General features: G+C 41.5%; 2 protein-coding genes across 4 annotated transcripts in view; one reads left to right on the top strand and one right to left on the bottom strand.

Annotated features, from left to right (window-relative positions):
- The window catches only part of TFB1M (transcription factor B1, mitochondrial), a 106,822-nt gene that overhangs the window by 35,006 nt on the left and 47,864 nt on the right, over window positions 1-23,952 (bottom strand). The window lies entirely within an intron of this gene.
- CLDN20 (claudin 20) lies at window positions 2,755-3,417 on the top strand. The gene has a single exon (XM_030195493.1). It carries the CDS (start codon window positions 2,755-2,757, stop codon window positions 3,415-3,417), a length of 663 nt encoding a protein of 220 aa, XP_030051353.1.

Raw genomic sequence — 23,952 nt, 5'->3', positions numbered from 1 at the left:
AATGGCTTGCGGAAGTGTAGGCGCAGGTTTTGGGAATATGCCGATCCATTTTTCAGTGCAACTGTAAAAAAGGCTTTTTAACATTTTTGCCGAAAATGGGCATGCGGCAAAATCAAAATTGCCGCATGGCCATTTTGGGTCTGTGACCTTACCAACAGCCATTGACCTAGCGGTAAAGTCTCGCGCAGTATCCGGGCGGTAATGACCTACGCGTGTCCGAAAAGAAAAATTATTTATTGGACGCGCGCCAAAACTGAAATTACCACAAGAACCATGCGGTAGCCAGGCGGTAACTCCATTTTGGCGTGTAGACACTTACACGGCGTAGTAAAAGGGCCCCTTGGTGTTCAAAATTAACCATTTCTACAAGGGTTCATATAGAACTGGAAAATCCTTTAATGGCGCACTGAACTTTGAATTTCCAGTGTTTCATGGTGTCATTTTAAGACAAATTTCTCTGCTTCCGTTGAGCAACACGTTTTTGAACAAAATTCAAAAGCGAAAAATTGTTTCTCCGTTTCCTTTCTTGTACAAAAAAAGGCTGAATAGACAGCAATTGCTCCTTCTAGTGATACTGCTTCTTTAAATTCATTTTTGCAGAAAATAAAGACGGTGGTACTAGCTTTGTTTTAAAGAAAAATGAATGCCATTGAAGTTATGACCTGAGAAGTACTGGTTGAACTTTATTTTCGAGAGAACAGCTCATCTTTTTTAGGTGTGAAGAAAGCAGCCGGCAGTAAGTACTATAATAAACCAGAAAAAAAAATATTGCATTGCAGGCTTGTTCATAAGGTCTATCTACACTGTTGAAGCTGGTGCCTGTAATTTAGGAAAAATACCTAACACTTAGGTGTTCCACTATTGGTGGCTTTTCAATATAAGCTATAATATCTAGAATTTTATAAACAAGAGATTTGCAAGCTGCTTAATAACCCCAGTATCTTCCTCCTGTGATCAGACAAAGGATGCTAAGACCTTGGAAAATGGAAGATAAACCTTGCAGTCAAGGTATTTTCTGGAACAGTCCCATAGGCCAGGAGATCTTGAAAGAGTGTGTTTTCATCTACTCTGCTTTTAACTCATTTGTTACAGCTGGCATCTACTTCTAGATCAGATCCAATTTAAAAATTCTTGTCATGAAAATATCCATAGGTTGCAAGGTATATACCCACAAAACTAAGCATTTGTTCCAGAGCAGAACAGAACATTCTGATAATGCATCGACAGTTGCCAAAAATATATTACTAAGAAGGAGCAATAATTAGGAACTGAAGTAGCAAAATGGGCTATCCTTCAAAGTTATGTCAGTCTTCCCCCTCCATCACTTCTGGAGCCCTCAAAACAAACTTAATTTTCACATTGAAAAATAATGTGTGATGTAAATAAAAAAAAAAAAAAAAAAAAGACAACTAGTATTCTGAAATTTTGAAAACCAAGGAGATACTTCATCAAAGCTTCAGCACGCGCTAATGGATTTAGTGCACACTAAATGCTAAGAGGACCATAAGTATAAAATGGGCATTTTAACATCTAGCACATGCTTATTTCATTAGCATGCACTAAAGCTTTAATGAAATTCCCCCCTAAATAAATTATGATATCATGAGAGATTAATCTCTGCACATATTCAACAATATAAAGCAACTTAAGCTCATAGCAAATATTTTCTGTATTATTATTAGCATTTGTATAGCGCTACCAGACGCACGCAGCGCTGAACACTTGATACAGAGACAGTCCCTGCTCAAAATGGCCTCTATAAATGCCAAAATTATGCAGAGGAGTAAATCTCCAAGAAACAGTTGAATTTCTCTTTTAACCAGCCAAAATGTCTGTCTTGCAGCATGAGGTAAGGAAACAAATTCTGCAGAGCAACTCTCTCCAGACATTTGGCCATTTACAAAGTCTGCAATTTTGCAGAATTGCGGCCAATATTCCTGCAAGAGGAAAATGTATTTATTCTGATTCATAATGATACATATGGATAAAATGTTCACCACACGAAAGATCAAACTGTATATTCAACCAGTAAGATGTCCAAAAGAGGTTCCTTTCACACATTTGAGTTCAGGTATACAAAACAAATGGAAGGTTATTTTACTCCACTAGTTACAGAAACAAAGCCACTGCACATACCATTTGTGTTGATAGAAAATACTTTCTAAAGTTCTTGACTGCTCTTTGTAACAACATTCCCAGATAAACTAAAATTACATTGTAATTTCATTTTAAAAAATATTAAATTAAAAAAATTACAGAGGCAAAGCCAGACACACAAAGAAACTCAATTGCTTCAGAGATTTTATTTAAGTGGCTATTTGTTTTTATTTTTTTTTAGTTATACCTTTCTTGTTTCATAGCAATTATAAAACAAAACCTCAAATACAAAGTGAGGGGAGGAAGGAGTACTATCCATGCCCAATAATATTCAAGAGTAATTGCTTGCAATCATTTATGGCTACAGAAAGAAACAAAAAGTGTTCAAAGTGCCCGGCGTGCCATCGCTGAGCTATTTTCTAGGCTTTTAACCGGCTGTATGTTCAGATATTCTTTTAGGGAGCTCCAATTTTAAATGCAAGCTGGGGCTTTTTTTTTTGTTGTTGTTGCATGCTCATTTCTTTTCTCCCTCCCCTCAGCCACTTTTTATTCTATTCTATCGCACCCACAGACTGCTACAGCCTTGGCTGGGAAGCTATCAGCCTGAAGACTTGCACACATTTTGACGGGGTAGAAAGAGGCAGACAAAAGGTGACCATGGCTTCGGCAGTTCTGCAGATCTTTGCTTTCATCGTAGCGTTGCTTGGTGCTTTTGGAACCATCACAGCCACACTGCTGCCCAATTGGAAGGTGAATGCAGACACGGGAGCGAACATTATAACGGCGATAACACAGATGCAAGGGCTCTGGATGGATTGCACATGGTTCAGTACAGGGATGTTCAGCTGCACACTGAAATATTCAATCCTCTCCCTCCCTGTCTACATCCAGGCTGCACGCACTACCATGGTACTGTCCTGCATCCTGTCAACCTTCGGGATCTGCATCGCCACAGCAGGCATGAAGTGCACAAGGCTAGGCGGAGACAGGGAGACAAAAAGTCAAACATCCTTCGCTGGAGGGGTCTGCTTCATCCTGGCAGGGATCTGTGGTTTAATACCAACATCTTGGTACACCAGGGAGATCATTTCAAGCTTTCTGGATCCGTCTGTCCCAGAGAGCAGCAAGCATGAACCAGGAGGAGCGGTGTACACGGGATTTATCTCAGCAGGATTCCTGTTCATCGCAGGTGTGGTGTTCTGCATGTCCTGTGTTAAAAAGCAGCAAGAAGACTGGACCTGTCCTACCAAGAATCAGCTTTTCCCAGCCATGCAAGCAGCAGAAAACAGTGCAGGCTACAACCTGCAGGACTATGTGTGACTACAGCGATATACACCACCTGATGATCTGAGGCTCTCTTGCTTACTATACATTTATATTCTATCCACAGACACACACATATGTACACGTAAAGGTATAGATAGAATACAGCAGTCTTCTTTTATATCAGGGTTATGCTCTTGTGCTGAGGCACAATGTTTTTTGCCATATAAAAGTGTTCCATTGCAATAAAAGCTAGCTCAAAAATCTATGTCTCCTAATTCTTCAACCACATCTTTTTCTTGTTTACTTACTGGAAATAAGCTTATAAACAAAAATAAAAAAAAAAAAACCCCAGACCAATTTAAAAAGGAGACTGTACAATAAACCCAATAACTACCTGTCACAGTCATTTTTTAACCTCAAACCTCCAGTTGTGCACCACAGGAAACCAAATCAGTTCACTTAAGAAAGCACCAAAATAGAGGCTGGTAAAGCATACAGATATAGATTTTTTTTTTTTTTAAGCATACAAAATGAAGCCTCTCTCTCTGGACACGAGAAGCTATATTCATTGTTTTCCATCACTGCCGCATCTGCTTTTCTTTCTGCTCTTTAACTGCCATGGTAACTAAAATCCACTACAGAGAGCCCTGTGTTAAGAGCACCTCATAAGCTGAAGAGCCAGCAGTCATTTATATAGCCCAACCAGTGACAACTCCCCCCCCCCCCCCCAAAAAAAAATGCCCACATGGTATGGTTTTTTTTGTTGTTTTTTTAAAAACAAATGTCTGGAAAACTAACTTCAATTGTTGCTATTCTATGTCATAACAAAAGATCCTGTCTGATGGCCTGCAAAAAATATTTTCAATCTTTAACTGGCATTATTGGATGACAATGGTGGTTTGCAGAATGGACCTACACGAGGGACAAATATATTTATGAAACCCTAGGGGCCATTTCAGTAAAGTGCAGTAAGCACTTAATGAAGGAATTAATACAAGCTAATAGTTAATGTGGTGGCTTGACACTCAGTGCATGCTAATTCCTGCATTAATATCACACTATGGAACGGGGTGAGGAACCAACGTTGACAGCACCTTGCAGTTAATGCATGAACCATGCGCATTAACTGCTACCACAGCAGACAGTGTGGATCACTTAATGACACCTCAATAGGTGGTTAAGTGTATCCACATTACCTGCAGTGCAGTTGACGTGTTATAAGTATACAAGCAAAAGCGCCTGTTTCGGAACAAATGAAACGAGCCCAAGGAAGGCTATCGTATGAGCGTTTTCTCGTCTCTCTCTCTCCTGCCCTCCCCTCCATGTCCAGCGATTCTCCTCTCCCCTCCCCTCTCATTCATACTTCAGGTCGCAGCAGCGGCAGGCTCGGCTCATGTCGCCTCCAGCCTTCCCTCTGTGTCCCGCCCTCCTCTGACGTCATTTCGTCTTTCCATGAGGGCGGGACACTGAAAGGGAAGGGAACGCTGGAGGTAAGCTGACGTAAGCTCATTTGCATACGGTTACGAACCCAGCCAGCCAGCCATCCAGGGACGCAGATGAACAAATTATTATATAGAGAGATTGTCTATAATTCTATAGGCGGGCACCTCCTTTTAAGTGACCTACTCTTGTGCAGTGAGAGCCTCTTCTATTTCGGCACTTGGGTGCCCAGATGTCATAACAGGATATTAACGTAACCAAGCAATAGACTTGATGTAACTGTAGGCCTCCTAAATGCAACAAGGGCATGCAAAACTGACAGTATTCTGTACATGGTGCACATATGTGGAAGCACTGCCCATGCCCGTCTCACGCTCTGCCCATGTGAATATCCCTTTTGAAATGAGGCACTATGGCACTTCCACGTGCCCTTACAGAATAGTGTTTAGTCACTTTGCTGCCACTGATGTGCGTAGTATACCTTTACCCACTTGCGAGTATTCACAGTAACACAGTAAAATGACAACAGATATTCTGTATATTCAGAAACACAAGTGGCATTGAAATGCGGGCACCCAGTTAGATAATTGCTTCCTAACTGTACAGGAAGATGTTGGACATTTCCAACAGACTCTGCAGATAACGCACATTACCAGTATCAATACCAATATAATGCTTATATCCCACATATATCTGAATCTGTTCAATGCAGTTAATCTAAAAGAGGCATACCCAGGGAAGATACAGAATATAACGATCAAATATAATTACAACTACTTACTGCAAGACACATTTTTAGAATAACCAAGTTTTGAGGTGTTTCCTAAATAGCAAATAATGAGTAGTCATTCCGATATCAATTGGGAGATCATCCACATCTTTTTGGCTTGATAAGAAAAGCCAAATCTATTTATATTTAACATGTCTTCCAATTGGGAAATGTAAAAGCAACTGATTTCTTGATCGTAACATTCTTTTAGAAAGCAGAAAAGAAACAAGAGCCATCATATATTGCAGAGCGTGGCTGTATAAGATCTTAAACACCATTGTGCATACTTTAAAGATTATGTACGCTTGCACTGGTAACCAATGAGCTTTGATAATCAATGGCGAAACCCTATCAAATTTCTTAACAGATTACGGCAATCTCACCACTATGTTTTTGCAGTCTACAATTTCTTGAATAATGTATCAGAGCAACTCCCACATAACACAATGTAATAATCCAACTGAATAATAATTAAAGCTTGTACAATTAGTTTTGATCGATTTCCAGACACTCTCGTTTGTCTAAGTCTCATATATAGAAAGATGGGGGGGGGGGGGGGGGTTCGACAAGAGCAGAAAATGATTTTTTGACGGTAATTTTTACCCGATGGCATTCTCCAGCTTATCAAGCATCTAGATAGCGTCTTTTCTCTTTGCGATCGTGTAGACAAGTACTACGAAACCAGCAATATTATCTAGTATTATCTATCATTCTGCAAGGCATTCTTAACCCCTGATGCAGGCGGATTTCTGCCAAAACACGGCCCATGTTGGGTCATCCTTTGAACAAGTTTTCATATAAAAAGTCTCCTGCTGCGGGGGAAAGTTAGTTTTTAATCTGTTTTAGCAGGGGATGGTATTGGGTTGGGGGCAATTCTATACAGTAGCTCCTAGAGCAGGAGTTCCCAAGCCTGTCCTGGGGGAACCCCAGCCAGTCAGATTTTCAAGATATCCACAATAAATATGCATGAGATAAGTCTGCATACCGAGGAAGCAGTGTATTTGTGACCCAGATTAGCTACTTCTGGAAGCAGGATACTGATAAGTGCATCCAAATTACCTTCAGTGCAGTTGACGTGTAACAAGTGTTAGATGAACCATTAGTCTGACCCAGTACGGCTATTCTTTTGTTCATTGTGGATATCATGAAAACTTGATGGCTGGGGTTCCCCCAGGACAGGTTTGGGAATCATTGCTCTAAGTCAACATTTTTCAGTTACAGTCCTTGCTTTCAGTTTTATCTACATGCAAAATTATGAGTAAAGTGTTATTTCCTATCACTAAACACATCTAGATCTCATATACATTTTAATAAAACCACAGATGTTGAAACCTAGATATGATGGACAATGATGTATGAACAGAAAAAGTATAATAGTTGATAGTTAGTTACAGAGGCCCTTCCCCTCATGAAACTATATGTAACAAACTAGTCAGTTTAGAATGAGTTACAGAAAATCCTCTCCTCATGATTGGTGAGGTTAAAATTGTTACCTATTATGCACTCTTTGCATGGATGCAAATATGGTTGTATCTTTATTCCTTAATATACACCATATATATACATATGACACACACAAGAACATGTTCTCCCCATATTGGAGCTAGATAGTCAAATATTGCATCTGGGACGTGAGGTAGTCAACAATTTTGGAGGACAGGAAATCTGAACGTTATAATGTTTACAGCTACTGTCAAACTGATCATGGTAACATTACAAATCTCATATTCCATCCACCAAAAAAATGCCTTCTGCAATACTTCATTTGAAACCCTCCATCTCCCCACCACAACCCTCAACTTCCTCTGTATACCCAGACTTCCCCAATTCTCCTCTCTTATTTCCCTCATACAACCCTCCATTTCGAATCTGTATCCTTCTACTCCCTTAACATAACCCTTCTATATTCCCTCCATATCATGTTACTTTCCCCCAATTTACTCCTCTCTCTTCTCTGTATCCCTCCCTTCCTCAGACTCCAGTACAGCAGGCACAAGGGTGGATTTGCCCTCTTCATCCTATTCCAGCTAGGCTCGACCGGTAGCACCACACACACAAACATCTCCCCCTCGTACCCCAGGCTACTACATCTATAGTAGATGCCTCCATCACAAGTAAACTGTTTTCTCCCCTCCCACAGTCCAGGTCACACCAATAAGCCTAGCTCTCCCATAAATGTAACAAATAAATAAATAAATGCTAGCAATCTTCTCGTGTGAGCAGGTCATTTTCTTTTCTTATAGGCCAGGCTGGCAGGGTAAACACAAGTGAGTGATATACTTGGCAAAACACTCCTGGGAGGGCACTACGTATAAATGAATGCTTGGAGGGCATATACAGAAGAAGTGAGATTTATCTCCTCTCATCTGCCAGCCTCTTTAAAGCAAAACCATCTCTTCACTTTAATGGACACCACTGTGTCAGGAAATGGAAAGGGGGCATTCAGAGCAAATATCTTGGATTACCAAACTTATCTTTTTTGTTACCTTTATTTCAACTTACTACACCAGTCTTCCTGGAAGCTTCACAGAGCGGTTCACAATCAAGAACAATTAATTAAAATGAAATTTAAATGTGTTCATAGCTAGCTACTCCTGGTAATAGCTTGTATATAAAACGCCAAATGGAAAATACACATTTTGAAGACCAATATAGGGACAATCACTCCCCCCCCCCCCATGGCGCCAATAGAATAGCATGTCACTCCTCCTTTTCTGGCAGTCTGCAGAGGAACCAAGTGGTAAGTCCCAGATGGATTTAAATAAATCAATCACGATTGTTATCTGTGTCTATAAATCCAGCTGTCACTGTATCTGCAAGCAATCATCTACTCTGTTGCTATGTTATCTTGCATTCAGTTCAAACTAGGACTGCACTTTAATTGTAGTGAACTCTGCGATTAATGCATTAAGAGGCCCTTTTACAAAGTCACAGTAGGGCCACTGTGGCAATGGCACATGGCAAACTGATCCTACCGCTGGGCTACTGCAGGAACCCGTGGCAGTTCCGCCGTGTACCGTGCCCCATTTCCAGCACTCGTAATTTCTTTTTTACACTTTGGGATTTTGTTTTTACATTTTTTTTTTTAATATTTATTTATTAATTTCAAAATAATTCACAAGAAAATCTTGTACAGAAAGAATAATGTCACCTGTTATAACTCAAAAATTTCACAAATAACTACATTTTCTCAAATGACATATACATCTCAAGCCCACAATAAAGGCAAGTCACAATTCAAAGTTATAATTAAAAATTAAGAATGGGTGGCAGAGCTGGTAGTTGGGAGGCGGGGCTAGTGCTGGGCAGACTCATACGTCTGTGCTGGGGCTGGTGGTTGGGAGGCGGGACTAGTGCTGGGCAGACTTATACGGTCTGTGCCGGGGCTGGTGGTTGGGCGGCGGGGATAGTGCTGGGCAGACTTATACGGTCTGTGCCAGAGCTGGTGGTTGGGCGGCGGGGATAGTGCTGGGCAGACTTATACGGTCTGTGCCAGAGCTGGTGGTAGGAGGCGGGACTGGTAGTTGGGAGGCGGGGATAGTGCTGGGCAGACTTATAGGGTCTGTGCCAGAGCTGGTAGTTGGGAGGCGGGGTTGGTGGTTGGGAGGCAGGGATAGGGCTGGCCAGACTTATACGGTCTGTGCACTGAAGAGGACAGTACAAATAAAAAAGTAGCACATATGAATTTATCTTCTTGGGCAGACTGGATGGACCGTGCAGGTCTTTTTCTGCTGTCATCTACTATGTTTACTATAATACTTAATACCAGGAAAATAGTAGGGGTATACCACCCGTGCTTATAATTCTTACGGAGTACATATCAGAGGGTTTGCTAACGGTGAGGATATAGCCAGGCCTTGTTTAGAGTCCAAAAAGGTCTGCAAATGTTCACTCTCATAGAAAACATACTTAACAGATTGCAATTTTATCACGCATTTACAAGGGAAATTTAACCAGAAGATTCCTCCTAATTGGAGGACACGAGTACGCAATTTCAAAAAGGATTGACGCCTTTTCTGTGTCTGTTTAGATACATCTGGAAATATCTTAACTTTACAATTAAGAAACATATCCTCTCGGTGAGAAAAAAAGGTCTTTAAAATCCAATCGCGATCAGGCTGTAACACAAAGTCCACTATCAAGGTAGCTGCTTGTATGCCTAATAGTTCATTTTCTATTGTTTGAGAAAGGTTTAAATTTAACTCCTCAAATGGTATTTCGGATCCTGCTGTTAACACTTGATCTGTAGATTGCTTAGTATAAGGCGCTAAATAGTAAATCCTTGAGATCGGCGGATATAATTGATCAGATATTTTCAAAACTTCCGTGAGGTATCTCTTAAAGGTTAACAATGGGGCCATTGATGGCACTTTAGGAAAATTTATAAAAGAGTTTTCATCCGTTGTGTATTTTCTAAATTTTCTATTTTTCTTTGCAAAAGTAAATTTTCTTTCATTACTGCCACTTGGCCATCTCTAATCTTGTCAGTTTCTGTTTTAATAGACTGTTCAAACACTTTAGTTTGTTGAATTTGTTTTTCCATTACTTCAATTTTATCAGAAAAGGTTTGAACAGGCTTTAAAGCAGAGGTAATTTTTTGAGTAAAAGAGTTTTCCAGATTCACCAGGGTGTCCCATATGTTTCCCAAGGTAATTACTTCTGGCTTTTCTGTCCTTAGAACCTTTGTTTGTAGCAGATTCACTTCCTGAATCTCTCCCCTAGGCTCAGGCTCTCTCCCCTCCATTGTAATTCCTTCACCTCCTGTGGCATTCACAGCGTCACATTCCTACTGCTAATGTCTGCCCCTGCTCCCAGATCAGTTTCCCCCACTTCGGGTCTTAACGATCTGGGACATCCACTTTGCAGCGTTGCCGGCATCACAGGAGGACTCCGCATTTCAGGGCTCAATGTGATGTCTCCTTCTAGAGGGAGAGCGGTTCACCTCTCATCTTCCCTCCCTGCAGCGAAGCGTTCTGCCCTGTTCTTCCTGCTCGGGTGGTGAAGCGATCCATCGGACCCAGATGAGGTTGCATTGAGGGTGCTGGGGAAACCCTCTGTCAGCCCCTTCTTTTAGGCATAAATTTCAATAAGGAAGTTGAGGTAAGCAGGAAAAAGAAAGTGAGTCGGTGGAGCTGCTTCTCTCACCTCCTACTCGGACGCCATCTTGCCGCCTTTTTCGTTTTTACATTTTTACCTTGCACAAAAATTTAGACTGCAAGCAAAAAAGTGTGTTATTTCAAATTTGTAGAACTGTGGCATTTTTGTTTTGGAAACAATGAGCCTGATATTCGAAGGATTAATATTTCTACCTTAGCCTCTTAGAAAATTTATTAGGGCTGAGTTCCTAAATTTTTGCTCAAAATTTCATTAAACTACTAAGTTCAGACACATAAAAAGTGGGTGGCAAATAGATCATAGCAGTGATTTTCAGCACTAGGCTCATAAATCTAAACAAATGAATGGCAGGCATAAATTTATGAGCGCAAGTTTTAAAAAAATCATTTATGTTTTTGTTTCAGGCAAAAAACAAAACACAAGCAATAATTTTGTATCAAACACAATCAAGCACACCATTATCAAATATCACATATCCAAAACACTGAAACCTTTGAGTGCCCTCCACACTCAGTGGCGTAGCAACGGGCGAGCACAAGCCCACCCACTTTGGACTCAGGCTCACACAGCAGCAATGTGGCTTGCGGGAATCCCCAAGCTCCACCAGCTTAAAACTCTCGGCATCTCTCTCTCCAGGAGATAAGGGGGTAACTTAACTCCACTCCAGCACCTTTAAATCTTGTAGTTCTTCACTGGTGAGCAAGCAGCAACACATTCCCCTTGCTTGCACAGGCCTAAACCTTCCCCCTGATGCAACTTCCTGTTTGAGGGACCAGGAAGTTGTGTCAAAGGGGGGGGGGGGGGTGTGTCGGAGGAGTGGAGTTAAGTGACACTCCCCCCGAATGCCTGGGGGAGGGGGTGTCAGCAGGGTTGTCATGCCCACCCAAAATTGGGTGTCTGGCTACACCCCCATCCCCACTCATTCTTATTCCTAACACATTCCCCCACCTTTGCTAACTTACCTGGAGACCTTCCTTTTTCTAATTTCTTGCCACTACTACCCTTCTCATATCTTACCCCCAAATTCATGAGGATCCCCAAAAGAAAAAACACAAGGTTCATACTAACCTCCTGCCCCATTATGGCTTTTATGAACTTCCGTACCTTTGTCCAGAAACTTCAAAATTTCCCACACTCCCACCGTAGATGAAAAAATAAACCCCTCTCTAGTCATCGTCTCAAAAAAAAAACCCCAGTACACCGTCAAAAGTTGGAGTAGCAAATACCCTATAGATGATACTATATTGCACCTATCTATAAGAGACTGCCACTGAACATCTAACCCTTAGACATAAACCAACATACAAAAAGCATTCTGACCTCTCTAATGGTAACAGCAACCATGCATTCCAACTTGTAGATAGAGCAGATCTGCTAGCTGTCCCACTACAAGTTGGAATGCATGGTTGCTGTTTGGTAGATTATTTTTTTATAATAACCCTTTATTTCCCCTTTCTAAACAAAGTATTCCCCTCCACTTCTGGAATAATTAGGTGAAATGTCTGCCAATAGGAGTCCCGCATTATTTAAAAAATCAAAGTTGAAAGAAGAAAACCCAAGTTCCCCCCGCCTCCTCCAACTGTGCCATAGACATCAATACTCCCTTTTTGATTATATCAACAAACCTTACAATGTCCCTCACCTCCCATACAGCCCCTGAAAGGCCTTAGAGAAGAAAGGACGGATGTCCCATATTCATGCCAATGCAGTAATTCCAATCCCCACTCCTACTTTCTTATGGTGACCTCTCCATACTCTGAGCAGAAAAAAATGGATGCATTCCACCTTGCCCCTTGTATCTTTGATTGGGGCTTCTGACATCAATACAAATATTGGAGCAATGTGGCTACATTCTATCTCCACCCAATGAACCCCCAGCGGTCTCTGATAATGATACCGTATAGCCTTAAGCACAACTGCCTCGTAATACTGCCCCATTTTTGAACACCAAAAGCCCCCAAAACTTCTTTGTTCTTGCTAGCTGCTGCCATTTGATTTGGGCCTTTTCCCCCCTCATACAAATTCACTCATTTGTTCAATGCTGACAACCAATGCCTTGGAAGAGAAAATAGAAGAGCATTGAATAGAAATATAAAGCAGGGCACCACCATCATTTTTAACAAGGCAATTTGTCCCATCCAATTCTCAACTACCTCTGCATGGATCAAACTGTCAAATCTTGGCCTCATTTCCCTTCTATTGTCTTTCATCAATGACAGTCTTCTCTCAGGTCTTGTTCCATCGCAACAGAAAACTGCCATTGTGAGACCTATTCTAAAGAAACCAATATTAGATTCCTCCTTACCCAGTAATTACTGTCCAGTGTCCAACCTATGCTACTTTTCAAAGGTGGTTGAAAAAAACGGGTATTTACTCAACTTTCACAATTCACAAAAAAAACCTAGCTCTGAATCTCCACCAATCTGGTTTTAAGTTACAACAAAACACAGAAACTATTATTGCAGCCATCTTTAGTGAGGTCCATTCCCATCTTGAGAAGGGCCGTAGAACCTTAGCAATTTACCTGAACTTATCTGCAGCCTTTGACCTCATTAACCACTCTCTCTTACTGACTTGTCTTCAGGCTCTAGGTCTATCAGGTATGGTGTTAAATTGGTTTCACTCCTTTCTATCTGATTGAACTTTCCAGGTTCATACCACTTTTATTATTAGCATTTGTATAGCGCTACCAGATGCACGCAGCGCAGAACACCTGATACCAGGGCCGTGCCTAGGGTCTCCGGCGCCCCCCTGCAGTTGGCCCCGCCGGCGCGCCCCCCCCCCCCCCGAAAACGATCGCTACACTACCCGCCCTCTTCTCCCCAGATCCTTTTCGTTTAAATTTACCTCTCCAGCGGGCGGCAGCGTAGCGTTAGTGAGAAGGAGGCGGCGCTCCACCGCCCCGACGTGTCTTCTTCCCTTCGCTCAGTGTCCCGCCTTCTTCTGACGTCAATTCTGACGTCAGAAGAAGGCGGAACCAAGCGAAAGGAAGAGACTAACACGTCGGGGCGGGGGAGCGCCGCCTCCTCACTAACGCTACGCTGCCACGCGCCGGAGAGGTAAATTTAAACAAAAAAAAAAAGGACAAGGATCTGGGGAGAAGAGGGCGAGGTAAGCATGGTGCGGCGGGGCGCCCCCCAGAGGATGGCGCCCTCCTGCCATGCTTACCTCGCTTACCATGTCGGCACGGCCCTGCCTGATACAAAGAGACAGTCCCTACTCAAAAGAGCTTACAATCTAAATAAACCACTTAAGTTTCCATTTTGTCCCCAATATTATTCAATCTCTTTCTCTCCCCTTTGACAACACTCATTCAAGAATCAGGGATCTCTTCACTTTTATGTTGATATTTTGCTCCATCATACCGATATAGGTAACCCGGATATTAAACAATTACAGCAGTGCTTATTTTGCATAACAAAATGGCTCACTGATCATTGACTTATTCTGAACCGAGACAAAACGGTTACCTGTTGGCTCTCTGGTCACGACTGTACAGGTCTGGATCTACACTTACCAGGTACTACTTTTACCATGTTCATAAATTCTCCGTTCTCTCAATGTTTTTTTTTGATTCTCAGTTCTCATTTGTTCTGCATGTTTCTTCTGTTTGTGAATCTAGATTTTTCATATTGCGAAAATTGAGGTCCATCTGTTCCCTCTTTAATCACGAGACATTTCATTCATTCATCCGATCTCTAGTTATCACGAGGATTGACTATTGTAATATCAATTCTTAAGAAATTACAAACGGTTCACAACACAGCTATTCATCTCCTCTGTAACTTATGTAAGACAGCCCATGTTACCCCTGTTTTGAAGCATCACCACCATTGATTCCCTGTCGAATATACAGTAAGCTTTAACATTCTATTATTAGCTTTCAGTGCCTTTTGAATGGATGTTCCCTCTTACTTTCTGTACATACCATCCTGTGTTCTTTGATCTATCAATGACCATCATATGGCTCTAACCAAACCTCAAGTGGCTCAGCTAGAGAGTATTAGGCATTCTGCATTTTAATATATGGCTCCAGCCTTATGGAATTCCCTATTGCGTACAATATACGGAGAGTTATCTTTAAAACCTTTTAAGCTGGCAGTCAAACCTTGGCTTTTCCATCACACCTACAGCATGTGAATTGGATTGGTCTTTTGGTTGATCTGGTCATGTTCCCTGAAACTAGTTTTCCTAGTCCTCTTAGGTTGGCGTGAATGCGTACTTTTTGCTATTTTATCAATCTGTAGTTACTTTCTTTGTATGTGTTTTTAGTTCGTAAACTGCTTTGCCCTGCATGGTTTAAACAGTATAGTAAATCACCAATAAACATAAACAAACATCCCTGGGGTCACATGGTGCAACCATGGGAGTAGGACGTGAAAGGCAGGAGCTCCCGAGCAATTTCTCAATAATGTCAAAGTCCCTTCAAGATGGTACTGGGAGAAAGCAGTTGGTACAAATTCTCCATTCAGCCATGGGCCTCCAAGCTCAACCACGAATAACTCCTCCTTCCTCACTGAGAGATCCCTCATTGGAAAACAGCTATAATATTGAGAACTACAAAGGATGGCAACTCTCTATTGTTTAAGCAGCTAATCCAAATAAACTCAGAACTAAGCAAAATATGCTCCATGCTTAAAGAGATGATGGACAGGGTAGAACGAGTAGAGGGCCAAGTGTTGGAGACAGAAAAGCAACTGGCCAGGCTGCACAGTAATGTTGTCACTCATAATACTGAAATCCAAAAACTGTTGCAGAAATTGGATGATTTAGAAAATAGACCAAGCAGAAACAATACCTGAAATACTGGAATCCTAGAGGAGGCTGAAAACCCTAATCTAAAGCTTTTTTTTTTTTTTATCTCTCTTGCAGGATTTATTCTCGAAGCATGGTAGTTCTTCAGACCTGGTAACTGAATGAGCTCCGAGTGCCTTAAGTGGCACCAAACTCTACAGCATGGCCTCAGATTATGGTTGCGTGTTTTACGAAATCTCAACATAAACAACAACTCCTAGTCGCTGCAAGAAAGGCAGGCCTGGTTCAATATAAATACTCCATTTTTCAAGACTACGAATCAAAACAAAGGAGTTTCACTTCAAATGGGGTGCCTCAAACGAGAACCATAAGGAAAGACTGTGTCCATTAATGGTGAAGGTATTCTTGAAAGTATAAGGCTCCATCCCCCAAAATCCAGTAATGCTAGGGGCAATAACCACAGGAATCTCATGTCACAAAATGTTCTTTCACTGCATCCCCAACAGTAACACTATTGGTGGTTGGGGTGGGGGGGGGGGGGGGGAAAGAGTTCTGCTTTCACAGATTCTACTCCTGCAAGATTTCAGGCAAGCGATTCAGAAAATTCTCTGAATTTCTTCACCTACTGCTGTAGGTAATTGACAAACAATTCTCTCTCTTACTGTCTCCAATAAGTGCATTCACTTTGCCACTCCCCAGTACCTCTCCACTCTTGTCTCTCCCTAAATCCCCCGTCGGGTACTCCGTTCTGTTGATAAATCTCTATTTGTCCCCTTCTCTACTGCTAATTCCAGACTCCGTTCCTTTTATCTTGCTGCACCTCACGCCTGGAATAAACTTCCCGAGCCTGTACACGTAGCCCCCTCTTTGGCCGTTTTCAAGTACAAACATAAAGCCCACCTCTTTACCACTGCTTTTGATTCCTAACAACTGCTCGCTTGCCCTGTCCTTTTATCCTCTCCTCTTTATTCCCTTACCCTTAATTGTTCTGTCTGTCTTATCTAGATTGTAAGCGCTTTGAGCAGGGACTGTCTCTTTTGTGTACGGTGTACAGTGCTGCGTATGTCTTGTAGCACTATAGAAATGATAAGAAGTAGTAGTAGTAATATACCCATTAAGTATATGTTGTTGTGTCTTCTCTTAGTCAATTTTATGTCATCAATATGTATTGGTATGTACAAGTAAATGTGTGTTATATCCAGGGCCACTGCAAAGATATTAGGTGCCCTAGGCAAACCCTTATTCTTGCCACCCCTCACCAGCTCTTTCTGCCAGATCTCTTCAGGACCTGCAACGATGGTAATAGCAATAAAACAAGAAGTATGGAATAGTGTCTGAATCACTGCATTCTGTACTGTGAAAGTTGAGCTGGGTCTGCCCCCGCTAATGCAAAGTTCCTTTTTGTATATAAGTGGGACCAGCTGGACATTCAGAGCACAGATGAAGGGAGAGGGGGGTTCAGAGGTTCTGTGCCATTTATTCCTGTTTTACTACCATTGCTGCTGCCAATCTCAGAGAGATGAAGGCAGCAGCACTGTGGTGGTAATGGCAGGGATGATATCAGAGGCCACCACTGCAAGGACTTTTTTTTGGGGGGGGGGGCGCTTTCTACTGTCCTCCAAAGTTTAGCACTCTAGGCAAACCCGTAGTTTGCATAAAGTTAGTATCAGCCCTGTCATATTGGGTCTAGAGTGCAATATATAATAGACCACACACAAAATATGAGATTCAACCCGGACCGCGTTATACTAAGCCATCAAATCAAACATATAAATGGCAAGTGACCGACTCACCTGCAAATGAGCAGTAGAGACTTCCCTCTCTGTCCCGCCCTCGCATCAAGACGTGATGACATCAGAGGGCGGAACAGAGAGGGAAACGGAGTCGGACTGTCGGACGCTGCCACTGCCGCCTGGAAACGAACATCACGAGCACCAACCTCCACCCTCCCCCCCCCATCCCCGCCGCCGCTCCCCTCTGTATCGGGCCCCCTGCACTGACCTGACAGTGCCTCTCACCTCCGTGAGGAAGCGCTGCAGGCAGCAGCAGAGCAATCTGCTGCTGCCTGTAGCGCTTTCGCACGGAGGTGAGAGGCGCTGTCAGGTCAGTGAAGGGAGCCCGACACGGAGGGGGGAGGGAGCGGCGGCGAGGAGGGTAGCTGGATATGGGGGGAGGGCAGGGGGGGAGAGGGCATGGTTGCTGGACATGGGGTGAGAGCAGGGCAGAGAGGAGGGTTGGTGGATGGGGGAGGCCAAGGGAAAGAGGAGGGTTGCTGGATATGGGGGGGGGGGGAGGATCGGTGGACGGGGTGAGGCTAGGGGAGAGAGGAGGGCTGCTGGACATGGGGGGGAGGGCAGGGGAGAGAGCAGGGAGAGAGGATGGTTGCTGGGGAGGGGAGGCCAGGGGATACAGGACGGCTGCTGGACATGGGGGGGGGAGGACAGGGGAGAGAGCAGAGTTGCTGGACATGGATCGGGGGAGGGGAGGGCAGGGAAGAGAGGAGGGTTTGCTGCACATGGATGGATGGAGGTGAGAATTATTACATTTTGTAAAACACAAATCTCGCCCGTTTTAACGGGCTTAACGGCTAGTACTATATGGAGTCTACAGTGCATAAGTAAATAAAAAAGAAAATAGACTCATGAAATGAAAAACAAAACCAAACTACTAGAAGAATACTAGAAAAATGTTGGAACAGCTTAAATATCCATTCAGTAAAGCAAAAAAAAAAAAAAACCCCAGAAAAAAAAAAAAAACACTCCAGAGGTGACAAAGACATGGGCATGGGATGGACTATGCATGCTCTAAACTTTGCACTAGTTCTGAGTTCTGGGAGAGCTGTTATGTCCCAGTACCACATGCATTTCACTTAATGCTTTTTGTCAATTGAGCGTTGATAAATATCCTTTCCCATAATCAGAAAAAAAAAAAAGGAATTTATTTTCTGTTAAAAGAAAAGGAAGGTGAAAATTACTTTGATAACAAACTTAAGATGTACTTGTTCTCCTGGAGATGTTTTCCTTGTGTTGCTGTAGTCTTAAAGTAGTTAGAGGGATGTCAAGCAGGAGCATGCAAAGGTTTTAACATTCCTCTGTATTATGTTATGATGTCTTCTGGGCTGTGGTTTTTATATCATTAACGAAGTGTGTTTACAGACTTTAAGCTATTATATGATTTCCTGTATTTATGGGTTTTTAAATTGTAAATTTAATCCCATATTTATAGTCTCCTTAACCAGGATAATAGCTCCAGGTGGATAACAAATCAAGTCAATCATTCCAAGTACAATGAAAATGTGTGTTTATAGTTAAGATTTTTACCTTCACACAGAACTAACTAGGTCAAATTTACTGTAAACACTTACACTGAATTATACTGCTTCCTGAATAACCATGTTTTTAATAAACGATAAAATTGCATTTAATTTGTCTGTTTACATAAAATTAAAGGAAGAGAATACCAAAGTTCTGGCCCTATATCATCAATGGACCTCCTTTTCCAAGTTAATAATATAAAGGTCTGGGTACAGGGCAAGTTGTACTTTAAACTAATCTTCTGACTGCAAACAGTAAAACAGAAAATACCAAACTACCCATCTAATTAGGAGCTAGAGTAAGATCTTAAATATAAATAACAGAAATTTAAACTCTAAACTAGCCTTTTAATTGGAAGCCAATAAAGAGCATCATAGAAGGAGTTGCACTGTCCCATTTGGAGCCTCCAAATAGCATCTTTGTTGCCACATTCTAAATACTTATAGACTAGTAGGCTAATCAACACACTATTACAGGGTGTCCAACCTCGATCCTCGAGGGCCTCAATCTAGTCAAATTTTCAAGATTTTCCCCAATGAATTATGCAAGAGATCTATTTATATGCACTACCTCCATTGTACAAAAGTAGATCACATGCATATTCATTGGGGAAATCCCAAAAACCTGGCCCAACGAGGGCCGAGGTTGGATACATCTGCTCTATTACAATTGCACCACAGTTTGAGTCACTATTTGCAAATGTGTTTCTAAGTTGGTGCAACGGCCCGCAAACCTTATTAGAACGTTCACTTGAGAGTTCAAGGAAAAGAGAAAGTGCTGTTACTGGGAGATTTCAACCTGCCGGATGTGAACTGGAAAGTTCCATCTGCAGAACTGGAAATAAGTAATGAGATCGTGGGTGCCTTTCAAAGTGCTCTGCTCAGATGAATGGTGATTGAACCCATAAGAGGCTAGTCTAATTCTTGTCCCTTCCTTAGGGATGCTACTATGGGTGACAGCACAGGAACTTTGCCCCTAACTAGCAGCAGAGTCATAAAATCAAACTTAATTGCTCCTGATATTTGGAGACTTGTCTCTACTGCACACCACCAAATAAATCTTCCTTCTCAGCACCCCAGCTCGCCTGTAAATGTCTCTGCTAGTGCAGCAGCTCCCAGTAAGTTGGCATTTGGACACACAGCAGCAGGCACCAATTTCACTGCACTCTGAAGAGGGTAGTGCTGCCACCTGAGCTTAGCGTATTCTTGGGCTCTACTGTAGGCTTCTTCTCTGCCTGTTGAGTTGGAGCAATTCTGAAGCTGTGCTGACGAGACATCAATGTCTAGCTCTAGTAACCGGAACACGACATCCACTGGGTAGATGATTTTCTTCCCTTCTCTCTTCACCATTTTAGAAAAATAATACTCCAGAAATATACAAAGTAATAGAGTAGTGCTATTCAACTCAGGAGCCAGATGCTTTCATGCAGCAGCCGTCTTGCCCCTCAGACTACCTTTTTTGTTTTTCAGGTGATCCAGTCAATGGTTAATAATAAAATGTTTCACAACTATCTTCCCAGGCTTCACTTGCTCTGAAGAAAATATCACTATGAGTTACTAGCAACATCTAGTTTGATAAGAATACAAGTAAAAGTTGGAAAAAGGACTTCAGTAGCACCTAAGCTTCCTTTTACTTTTATTCTTAGCAAACTAGATTTTACTTGCTAGTACTTCATATTAATAATAAAATGTCCCATTCTGTGAATATTATTGCAAGCGAGAGCTACTGTTTTTTCATAACTAATTTGTTCAATTAGAAATTGTCATCAAGTATGCTTTAGTGTGATGGTCCTCTTCAAACCGAGAAACAAGTATGGGATCCATTTTATAAACCACTTTAAAAAAATTTTTAAAATTCCTTCTAACAATACATTTTTTTTCCATTGTGCTTTTTCTCCCGAACAATATAAATAACCAGAATATTCCTGGCACAGAAACAAATATCAGTTTATCAAAGAGAGTGGAATTAATTGCTCCAGAATGTTGCAAAACAAGAACAGGTGAATAAATGTTACTCAGAAACTGTAAATCAGTCAAGATGAAGTTGCAGATAAAAGCGCTGTTTATCCATAGCAACAAATGTAAGCTGTTTAAAAGTCCCCTAGAACAAGTCTTTCATTAGATTTTACCTGAGCAGTGAGAACTTTTTACCCAATTAGCATTTTAATTACCAAGGAGGTACCTTCCGCTCCTCAGCAGTTGTATGAAAAGGAGCAACCTTGATGTTAACAGTGGTATTCAATTAAAATGTACCTTTAATAAATATAACTGATGAGTAAAAAGGAAGACAATCTAGCCAAAGTGTGTGCATGAGAAGGGGAAGAGACTCAAAGAATAGAAGGCATGTCTCGGTGCTTCCCTCTACTAAGTATCTGCAATATTTACTTGTACTTTCAAGAGAAAAACAAAGCATTTGATATATGACAATCACCCAACTGTATTATTTCTTGAATGCCTTCCTGCTGAGATGCTCAAGGCCAAGTACAAAGAAGTGACAGTAAATTTCAGATCATTACAACACTAATGATAAACTAAAACATTAGCAATTATTAAAAGGCATAAATAAAATGTTGCTCATAAGGAAGGAAAATGAAAAAAGGAAAATGAAAATAATCTAAGACCAACATATATATAAATAATTACAGGTCAAAACGTACTACAAACATAAACCTTCAAATCTAGTAAAATAGCATGCTTGAATGGAAGGAGTATTCTTGTAGGGCTATACTACAAACACAACAGATGAAGAAATGTTTACAGAGATTAGGAAAGCTGGCAAATTGGGCAACACTATAATAAAGGGTGATTTAATTTACCAATAAAATAAAAGTGGGAGGACGACCAAGGATTCCAAAGGCTGAGAAGATGTATAATAATAAAGATATTTATTAAGATATTTATTAAGGTATAAAGAGTCTTTATACCTTAATAAATATCTTTATTATTATACATCATCTCAGCCTTTGGAACCCTTGGTCGTCCTCCCACTTTTATTTTATTGTGTTGTTGTCCGTGGGGTGTTTTGAGTTCTCCATCTTTTGACGGATTTCTTTCCTACCTGATTTAATTTATCCCAATATTGACTGGATAAATGTTACATCTGGGAGCGCCAGGGAGATAAAATTTCTAGATATAATAAATGAATGCTTGTTGGAGCAACTGGTCCAGGAACTGAAAAGAGGAGAAGATATTTTGGCTCTGGTCCTTGCTGGCGAGCAGGGTATAAGTGTGAGAGGTGGCAGTATTGGGGCCCCTGGGAAACAAACAGTGATCATAACAAGATCAAGTTTCAGCTATTACCTGGGATGAACCCGCAAAGAAAATCTACTGTAGCTGAATTTAATTTTCGAAAGGGTGACTATAATAAAATGAGGAAAATGGTTAAAAAGAAGCTAAAAGGATCAGCTGCTAAGGTTAAGACACTAAATCAGGCATGGACGTTACTCAAAAATACCATCTTGGAAACACAGACCAGATGCGTTCCACGTATTTGCAAAGGTGGAAAGAAAAGAAAATGACAGCCAGCATGGTTAAATGGTGACGTGAAAGAGGCTATTGCAGACAAAAGATTGTCCTTCAAAGAATGGAAAAAGGACAAAAAAGAAGAAAATAAGAAGCAACATAAGCAATGGCAAGTTAGATGTAAAGCATTAATGAAGAAGGCTAAAAGAAAATATGAAGAGAAAGTTGCTGCAGAAGCTAAAACTCACAGTAACAGCTTTTTCAGGTACATCAGAAACAGAAAGCCTTTGAGGAAATCCATGGGTCTGTTAGATCATGAAGGAGCAAAAGGGGCACTCAGGGAGGACAAGGCCATAGCAGAGAAACTGAATGAATCCTTTGCTTCTGTCTTTACAGAAGATGATGTAAGAGATCTGTCTGTACCGGAAATGGTTTTCAAGGGTGACGATGCAGAGGAACTGAAAGAAATCTTGATGAACCTGGAAAATTTACTGAGCCAAATTAAAGAGTAGTAAATCACCTGGACTGGATGGCATACATCCAAGGGTACTCACAGAACTCAAGCATGAAACCCGTCATTAAAATCACCTGTAGCACCTGAAGATTGGAGGGTGGTCAATGTAATGCCGATTTTTAAAAAGGGTTCCGGGGTGATCCGGGAAATTACAGACCGGTAAGCCTGACGTCAGTGCTGGGCAAAATAGTGGAAAACTATTATAAAGAATAAAATTATGGAACACATAAACATGGTTTAATGGGACAGAGTCAGCATCAATTTATCTAAGGGAAGTCTTGCCTCACCAATTTGCTTCATTTCCTTGAAGGCATGAATAAACATGTGGATAAAGGTGAGCCGGTTGATGTAGTGCATCTAGATTTTCAGAAAGCTTTTGATAAAGTTCCTCATGAGAGACTCATGTGAAAATTAAAGAGTCATGGGATAGGAGGCAAGGTTCTGGTATGGTTTAGGAATTGGACAGAAAACACAAGGTAGGGTTAAATGGTCATTTCTCTCAATGGAGGAAGGTGAACAGTGGTGTGCCGCAGGAATCAGTGCTATAAAAATGATAAGTAGTAGTAGTATTAAGACCGGTGCTATTTAACATACTTATAAATGACTAGTAAAAAAGGCCCGTTTCTGACACACATGAAATGAGCGCTAGCAAAGTTTTCCTTGGAGTGTGTATGTTTGAGAGACTGTATGTGAGAGTGACTGTGTGTGAGAGAGAGAGAGAGAGAGAGAGAGAGAGAGAGAGAGAGAGAGAGAGAGAGAGAGTGAGTCTGGGTGCAAGTGTGTCTGTGAGAATGAGTGTGTGTGCAAGTGTGTATGTGAGACACAGTGTGAGAGAGTGTGTTTCACACAGATAAAGTGTGTGCGAGAGAGAGTGTGTGTGAGACACAGACTGTCTATGAGACAGTGTATGAGACCAAGAGAGTGTGTGAGTGACTGTGTGACATAGAGAGTGAATGTGATACAGTGTGAGACAGAGTGTGTGAGAGAGAGAAAGAAAGAAAGAAAGAAAGAAAGAAAGAAAGAAAGAAAGAAAGAAAGAAAGAAAGAAAGAAAAAGAAAGAAAGAAAGAAAGAAAGGACTGTGAGAGAGAGAGAGAGAGAGAGAGAGAGAGAGAGTGTGTGTGACAGAGATACCTCTCCCCCCCTTTGTGGTGTCAGGCCCCCCCTCCTCCCTCCCTCTCTCTGGTGTCTGAGCGTTACTGTGCAGGACGCTGAGCTCTGG

The sequence above is a fragment of the Microcaecilia unicolor genome, chromosome 3, assembly GCF_901765095.1.
Source record: "Microcaecilia unicolor chromosome 3, aMicUni1.1, whole genome shotgun sequence".
Taxonomy (NCBI): Eukaryota; Metazoa; Chordata; class Amphibia; order Gymnophiona; family Siphonopidae; genus Microcaecilia; species Microcaecilia unicolor.
This window is presented reverse-complemented; position numbering and strand designations above follow the sequence as displayed.